Source organism: Lithobates pipiens, unplaced genomic scaffold (genome assembly GCF_037356315.1).
Source record: "Lithobates pipiens isolate NorthernLeopardFrog02 unplaced genomic scaffold, aLitPip1_a1.2 Scaffold_18, whole genome shotgun sequence".
In the NCBI taxonomy this organism is placed as follows: domain Eukaryota; kingdom Metazoa; phylum Chordata; class Amphibia; order Anura; family Ranidae; genus Lithobates; species Lithobates pipiens.
In genome coordinates this window covers 545,777,699-545,786,386 of record NW_027507758.1, presented here as the reverse complement: position 1 = coordinate 545,786,386, position 8,688 = coordinate 545,777,699, and the positions used below count along the sequence as shown (strand labels likewise).

General features: G+C 43.4%; 1 protein-coding gene across 1 annotated transcript in view; it reads left to right on the top strand.

Moving 5' to 3' along the window:
• The first annotated feature begins 238 nt into the window (after positions 1-238).
• The window catches only part of LOC143986760 (large ribosomal subunit protein uL2-like), a 33,474-nt gene continuing 25,024 nt past the window's right edge, over positions 239-8,688 (top strand). The window contains exons 1-2 of the mRNA XM_077485165.1: positions 239-314; positions 633-699. Coding sequence (XP_077341291.1) covers positions 239-314; positions 633-699 — 143 coding nt within the window. The remainder of the gene's footprint in view (positions 315-632; positions 700-8,688) is intronic.

Below are 8,688 nucleotides of genomic sequence, written 5' to 3'. Positions count from 1 at the left end.
GTTTAGCCTGACCATGGGTAATGGACATATACCAGAAAATAATTCAGTTTATTATAGGACTGGTGGAAAACTGTGGGAAGCGTAAAGCCCCACTCTGGGAAATTTGAGAATTCTCAGTTGCAGTGGTGCTGTGGCCACACTGCAAGGGCTAATTGCTTTTTGATTTTAGGGTAGAATAAAAACACTTTTATTTACCCGATTCTCCACTCCCTAGCAGCCAGTGCTCTCCTATGCTCCAATGGTGGATTGTTCCCCGGACTATGGACCCTGCATCAGTGTTGATGATGTCAGGAGCATAGACTACTGGACTATGGGTGAGAAGACAATGTGCAAACTGGTCTAGCAACACAGCGGAGTGGAGGATTGAATAAATAAAACTTCCTTTCTATGCCCCTAAGCCTAAATGAGCAGTTAACCCTTGCAATGTGGCTGAATTTTCTAGTTTTCTTTAAGTCACTCCCACTTTTCAATAACAAAAGGAATATACCATAACCTAAGGGAAGTAACAGATAAGGGAACAACTATGGCACAAGCATAACTCACCTGGTGGAGATGGAGGCCTTTCTGACACCTTCAGCTCAAGCACCTCTGAAAGTCTGAGCTTCTGTTCACTCCTAAATTATTCTTGCTAGGATTATCACCATCCAAACTTCCCAAACTGTGGAATAAGTTTTTAAGACGTGATATCATGGCTGTGAGGTATGTTATTGCTCTTAACTGGAAAAAAAAAGAGCCTCCATCTCAGGATATTGCACTCACCAGTTTTAGTGAATCTCCCCCAGTCTGTTTAGGTAGGGCAAGTGTAGTGGGTGTCTCACTCTATAATCTGTGACTCCTCCACGCTGGCTGTCATGATGTACACAGGCTTTCCTGCCTGAAAGAGGGAGAGAGCTGCCTTCCATGTCTGCATGGGCTTTTTCACCCCCCCTCCTTCTCCCTGTTTCACTGACTCACTGAATCTACTGCAAGCTGACTCACAGAGCTGTTCACTTTGCAGCCTCCCCTGTGTCACTATTGGCAGGAAGAAGAAAGCCAATTAAAGGAGCAGTTACAGGAGCTAATCAGTGGGACTTTAACAAGATGCAGGAAGCAGCTGCAAAGGACTCTGGAGTATGAATGTCTAGCACAGAGCAGCTAGTCCAGCATTCTCTGTAGGAGGAAAAAATAAAATACTCAATTTTAATTCCTGAAGAGAGCTCAGTCACCATGAGGCAGTGAAAGAGATCAGACCCAAAGGAGAGATGCTGTCTTTCAGACGATCTCCCTGTGAAATTCAGGCCTCAGCCGCCAGTCAGGACATACAAGCTGTGAGAGGGGGATTCCAAGTGCATATCAAGGCGCACCTGTACCAACGGTGAAGCGTTCCAGAGTGAGACGACTAGTCGGGTCACCAGGAAAGGCTGCTGTTCCAGGACGTTCGTTTGGGCCTTGACCACGGGATTTGGTGAGAGGGCATTTTGCCCATCTGCAAGGAACAGAGACACCATAGGAGGAGTATGAACACTGTATACAGACATTGTTGCTGGTAGTCACTTGTAGTGCCACAGGGATAAGGTATAAGGCTATTCATTTCTGGGACACTGTATACAGACATCACTGTCCTCTCACCTTGCTGAGGAGGATCCTGCCTGTTTCACGTGATAAGCTGGGCCAGTTGTGTTGTTTGGGCCACGTATACAGCAGTGGCGGCTGGGGAAGTTTTAGGATGGGGGGATGCCAGACGCCGTTCCTTTTGACCCCTCTCACTTGGTGAAAATGGGTGTGGTTCTAAGATGGTGTGGTTAGCGTCTGAGATGAACAAGGGATGGAGGGAGAGGGAGGGAGGGATGGAGGGACAACAGGCCCAGAACCTACACAACAATAGAAATATGTGTATTCTATAAAATTTAACATTCAGAAGATAAAGATATTACAAACACCTGGTGTTATCACTTCAATCATCCTGGCACCATGGTTGTTATTGTGTCAGGATGATTGAAGCACATTATTTCTATTATTACATTGTAATATAAAATCATTCAGCTCACCATAATGCAGAATCCATGGGAGCCCTGAGTGTGTCACTAGCCACATTGCCTGCCACCAGATGCCATCAGGTGTCCCCAGAGGAGTCTCTCCTTACATGCAGCCTGTGTCCCCCAAATGCAGCCTTGCCTGTGTCCACCAAATGCAGCTTTGCCTGTGTCCACCAAATGCAGACTTGCCTGTGTCCACCAAATGCCGCCTTGTATGTGTCTCCCAAATGCAGCCATGTCTGTGTCCCCCAAATGCAGCCATGCCTGTGTCCACCAAAGGCAGCCATGCCTGTGTCCACCAAATGCAGCCATGCCTGTGTACCCCAAATTCAGCCATGCCTGTGTCCCCCAAATGTAGCCATGCCCGTGTTCCCAAAATTCACCCTTGTCTGTGTCCCCCAAATGCAGCCATGCCGGTGTCCACCAAATGCAGCCATGCCTGTGTCCCCCAAATGCAGCTATGCCTGTGTCCCCCAAATGCAGCCATGCTTGTGTCCTCAAAATTCACCCTTATCTGTGTCCCCCAAATGCAGCCATGCCAGTGTCCACCAAAGGCAGCCGTGCATGTGTCCCCCAAATGCAGCCATGCCTGTGTCCCACAAATGCAGCCATGCCTGTGTCCACCAAATGCAGCTATGCCGGTGTCCCCCAAATGCAGCCATGCCTGTGTCCCCCAAATGCAGCCATGCCTGTGTCCCCCAAATGCAGCCTTGCCTGTGCCCACTAAATGCAGCCTTGCCCGTGTCCCCAAATGCAGCCATGCCTGTGTCTACCAAATGCAGCCATGCCTGTGTCCAACAAATGCAACCATGCCTGTGTCCCCCAAAAGCAACACAGCGGTACTTACCTTGCTGTGTGTTGTCCTCTCCAGCGGTGTGTCTCCTTCCACAGCGGTGATGGGGAGGTCCGTCCTCTCATACTTCCTGTTTCCTCTCTCCTGGGTGCAATAGGATAAAGAAACCAGGAAGTGACATCAAACTGAGATGTCAATCAAACCGCCCAGCCGTAGTAATAGACACTACAGGCGCCAGGTGGAAGCTAATCGCTTCAGAAAGCTTCAGAAATAGCCGCAAGGTGGGCTAAACACCCGCAAATGAAGATCCACCTCTGCAATCTCATGATTGCATAGACGTGGTGCTTCCCCTAAGTGCACTGTGTCTGGCGTCGCACTGTGTTTGGCGTCCAAACACAGTGCACTTAACCACTTCAGCCCCTGACCAATTATCAGCCTAAGGACCAGAGGTCTTTTTACAATTTTGCACTGCACTGTTTTAACTGGTAATTGCGCGGTCATGCAATGTTGTACCCAAACGAAATTTTCGTCCTTTTCTTCCCACAAATAGAGCTTTCTTTTGATGGTATTTGATTGCCTCTGCGCTATTTCTTTTTTACGATATAAAAGGAAAAAGACTGAAAATTTAAAAAAAAAAAGATATTTTCTACTTTTTGTTATAAGAAAAATCGAATGAACTAAATTTTAGTCATACATTTAGGCCAAAATGTATTCAGCCACATGTCTTTAGTAAAAAAAATGTCAATAAGCGTATATTTATTGGTTTGCGCAAAAGTTATAGCGTCTACAAACTAGAGTACATTTTCTGGAATTTACACAGCTTTTAATTTATGACTGCTTATCTAATTTCTTGAGGTGCTAAAATGGCAGGGCAGTACAAACCCCCCCCCAAATGACCCCATTTTGGAAAGTAGACACCCCAAGGAAATTGCTGAGGGGCATGTTGAGCCCATTGAATATTTTTTTTGTCCCAAGTGATTGAATAATGACACACAAAAAAAAAAGTTTACAAAAAGTTGTCACTAAATGATATATTGCTCACACATGCCATAGTTATATGTGGAATTGCACCCCAAAATATATTCTGCTGCTTCTCCTGAGTATGGGGATACCACATATCTGGGACTTTTTGGGAGTCTAGCCGCGTACGGCACCCCGAAAACCAATCACTGCCTTCAAGATTTCTAAGGGTGCAAATTTTTAATTTCACTCCTCACTACCTATCACAGGTTCGAAGGCCATAAAATGCCAAAATAACACAAAATCCCCCCAAATGACCCCATTTTGGAAAGTAGACACCCCAAGGAAATTGCTGAGGGGCATGTTGAGCCCATTGAATATTTTTTTTTTGTCCCAAGTGATTGAATAATGACACACAAAAAAAAAAGTTTACAAAAAGTTGTCACTAAATGATATATTGCTCACACATGCCATAGTTATATGTGGAATTGCACCCCAAAATATATTCTGCTGCTTCTCCTGAGTATGGGGATACCACATATCTGGGACTTTTTGGGAGTCTAGCCGCGTACGGCACCCCGAAAACCAATCACTGCCTTCAAGATTTCTAAGGGTGCAAATTTTTAATTTCACTCCTCACTACCTATCACAGGTTCGAAGGCCATAAAATGCCAAAATAACACAAAATCCCCCCAAATGACCCCATTTTGGAAAGTAGACACCCCAAGGAAATTGCTGAGGGGCATGTTGAGCCCATTGAATATTTTTTTTTTGTCCCAAGTGATTGAATAATGACACAAAAAAAAAAAGTTTACAAAAAGTTGTCACTAAATGATATATTGCTCACACATGCCATAGTTCTATGTGGAATTGCATCCCAAAATATATTCTGCTGCTTCTCCTGAGCACGGGGATACCACATATGTGGGACTTTTTTGGAGTCTAGCCGCGTACGGGACCCCGAAAACCAATCACTGCCTTCAGGATTTCTAAGGGTGCAAATTTTTGATTTCACTCCTCACTACCTATAACAGTTTCGAAGGCCATAAAATGTCAAAATAGTACAAAATCACAACTGACACTAAATGCAGTGATCAGTAAATAAATGATCACTGCAATGACTGGGGGGGGGTGGGGGGGAATCAGGGGGGCGATCGGGGGGGGGGGTGATTTGTGTGCCTATGTGTACCTACGTGTCAGTGTAGTGTTGGTGCACTTACTATTGTGTTCTCCTCGCAGTCCGGTCAAAAAGACCACCCCGAGGAGAATGACATCACTTCCTCCTTGCCTGTGTTTACACTACACAGGCGGGGGAAGCTTCTCATTCGCCAGGAGCGATCGAGAGGGGATGGCCAGAAACCAACGGCCATCCCCTCATCCCCGATCACTCCCGAAGCTAAACGGAGCACCGCAGCCAGCAGGAGGGGGTCTGATCGGACCCCCCACCCGCTGGAAGGCAAGCACGTACATGTACGTGCTTGTGCCTGTCGGTGCCATTCTGCCGACGTACATTGCCATGCGGCGGTCCTTAAGTGGTTAAGGACCTTTTTTGCCAGTATTAAAAAAAAATACAGGAAAGGAACAGGAAAGAGGGCCTGACACAAAGGGAATCATTCCTCTGCTCTCCTCCTGCCTGGACTCCTAGAGCAAACCCGAGGCAAGATAACCAATCCGATTTAAAGGGTCACATTTTGCTTTATTTACCTTTTTAGTGTGTCCCTGCTCTTGGGGGCATTCTCAGGTTTGGAATCCCCTGAAAGCAGCTTGAACATAGGACTGAGAGCTATATTGCTCTTAAAGCTCCGTTATTGCTCTCTAGTTGATTACTTGAATATACATTGTTATTATCTGTTATTATTCCACAGAAATATTGCAGTAAAGATCATTTCTGTGTTTTATCATAACGTGTGTGTTTCTCATCGGCCATTGCACTTACACTATTGCCAGGTGTACCAGAGGGAGCTGAGGCTATTATAAGGGTTGAGAAGCAAAGTAATGGACTGAACAAACAAAGCAGCTCCTACACAAAAAAACAAAAAACAAAATAAGTACTTTTGTTTCTTCCACATATGCAGTATTGCCGCAATAGTCCATTTTTTTGGTGGTGGTACATGATAAGGGCATAAACATTTTTTTTAAATATATTTTTATTTACTATTTTGGGCCAGTTTTCCTTTGATAATAAAAAAAAAAATCAGGAGATATTTCTAGAATCAAGCCAAGCATGTTCTGTTATTGAAAGACTAATCATATTACTACTGGCCCTTTATATTCCCCAGACATCTGTTGAACTGCAGTTCAACTCACTTATGCAAAGGAGATGCAGGTCTGAGATGCTCCCTCAAGTGGGTAACAAAAGGTTGCCAAGTGAGGGAAAATTGGCATATGTGGACTGTTTCTCCTGTGCTGCATGAATAGCTACTGATAATGCTGCAAGCTGACAGGTTATGGCTGGGGAGAACTGCACAGTCATCTTACTTTATCCAGTTAAAATAGAAAGTTTACTCAAAGCGATATTGCTGAGTTTTTTCCCTCAAAGTGAACTCGAAGACATAAATAGCATACAACCTCCAGCCTGCTATTCAGTTTCAGCATGTTCGACTAAAATAATCCTGCCTGAATCCAGAATTTTTGGGGATTTCAAAATTAGGTAATTTGTTAAATTGCTAATTTGGAAATTCCTATTTATATATTTTACTTGTTAAAGAGATTTATTTTTTTATCATCATATTCAGATGAAGTCTTATAATGTTAAAATGTAAATATTAAACCCCAAACCAAAAATGTAATATATTGCTGTTTACCAATCATTAGATTTGGTGGTTGCATAATTTTTCCTTTTTTGGCTTTTTTCCCATTTTCATCTGGTGATCTCACAGTAACACACCTTCTGCATTAGAGCACCCCCACTCTGTATGAAGAAATACAGGGGGCACATTAGGACAGCAGAATTCTCATGCTGGGGGAGGGGAGTGTTAGAATGGACGAGCAGATTTGAGGGCTTAGTTCAACCTTTATTCCCTTTTTTTTCTCAAAATTCTAGCTCCCCGATGTAACAATATAGGATTAACCGATTGCCAACCAGTGCACTACGATATACTTCAGCACAATGGCACAGCTGCGCAAATGGGCGTACCTGTACGTCCCCTTTAAGATGCGGCATTGTGAGTGCGCGCACCCCACCACGTACTCCGTGACCGTGCCTGCGTGTCCCGTGGACTCGATGTCCGCCGGTGTCCCGTGATCGTCACGGAGCCGCAGAATGGGGAGATGCCTATGTAAACAAGGCATTTCCCTGTTCTGCCTTGTGACATGACAGGGATCTACTGCTCCCTGTCGTCGGGAGCAGTGATCGCTGTCATGTCAGTGGTTGCCCACCCCCACCACAGTTAGAATCACTCCCTAGGACACACTTAACCCCTTGAACGCCCCCTAGTGTTTAACCCCTTCCCTGCCCATGTCATTTATACAGTAATAAATGCATTTTTATAGCACCAATCGATTTATAAATGACAATGGTCCCAAAATAGTGTCAAAAGTGTCCGATGCATGGTTTCACAATAGGGAATGTAAACAGTGGGTGAAACTTGAGGAGGAAGTTGTGGGTACAAAATTAACGTCGCTCCCATGGATAAAGAGGGAGAATAGGCCCCCGAAGGAAGAGATGCCATTTCTGGTTAGGTCAACATAGAAGGTATGGGATGCTTTGATAAAGTGGGGAATATGGTCCACCTATGTGGGCCTAATGACACCTCTCTTTGGCAATCCTGAATTCCCACCACCTAGAGAGGCTATGACTTTCCTCAAATGGCAGAGAGGGGAGGCAACAAGGATCACACAGACAATGGAGCATGGTAGACTCCCCCAGTTGGAAACCCTGGGCAGGGAATATGAGAAGAAATGGATGCAATATAGGCAACTTCAAGAATATATTATTGGCTTGAAAAAGATGGGGACATTAAATAGAGCACCGACAGCACTGGAAGTATTATTTTTGCAAGAACAGAAACCAACACATAATCTATCCAATGTGTATAAATATTTAATATCAAATAATAATGAAGTTGAGTTGACTTATATTAAAAAATGGGAAAAAGAATTAGGGATAGTTATCCCTAAAGAAAAATAGGATAAGGCAATTATACTAACACATAAGATGTTGGTTTCTAGTAAACACCAATAAAGAAACTACAAACTATTAGTGAGGTGGTATAGATGTCCAATAGACTTGCATAGTATTAACCCAGAGAATGACGACATCTGTTGGAGATGCCAAGGTGAGACAGGTACAATGACACATATCTAGTATTTTTGCCCCAAGATTCAGAGGTCTTGGAAGAAAATATATAAAATATACTGGGACATGACAGGGAATAATATACAACCAGATTTTTTGATCTCTATATTGTCTATGATTCCAGGATCAGTGAAAAGTATAAAAAAGGGATATTAACCTCCCTGGCGGTATGATTATTTCAGGTTTTAGGTGCTGAAAGCGGTACAATTATTTTGCATGAAAATTTGGCGTTTTATATTGTAGTCCTATAATTCTTAGGAATAACTCAATACTTAAATCTGTCCAAACAAGAGTCTAGCGGACATCCCGGGTATGATAAAGTTTGAAAAATGAAATCATAAATTATAATATAATAAATAACTATAAATAATTATACCAAATAATAATATAACAATAATAAAAATGATTCAATAATGTAATCAAATCAAAAACACTGAAATTTGCTCAGTTGCAGAATTGTCACTGTCATTACTTTTCAGTATTTGCCGACGGATCTCCCCACAAATCGCTATCCCCCAATTCTGCAGTTGATTCTAATGTATTTGCTGTTTTCTAGCTGGTCTAAAACCATTTTTGATGTAAAGGGACAGTTTTGGTTGCTATGGACAATCTCCAGTTTCCAG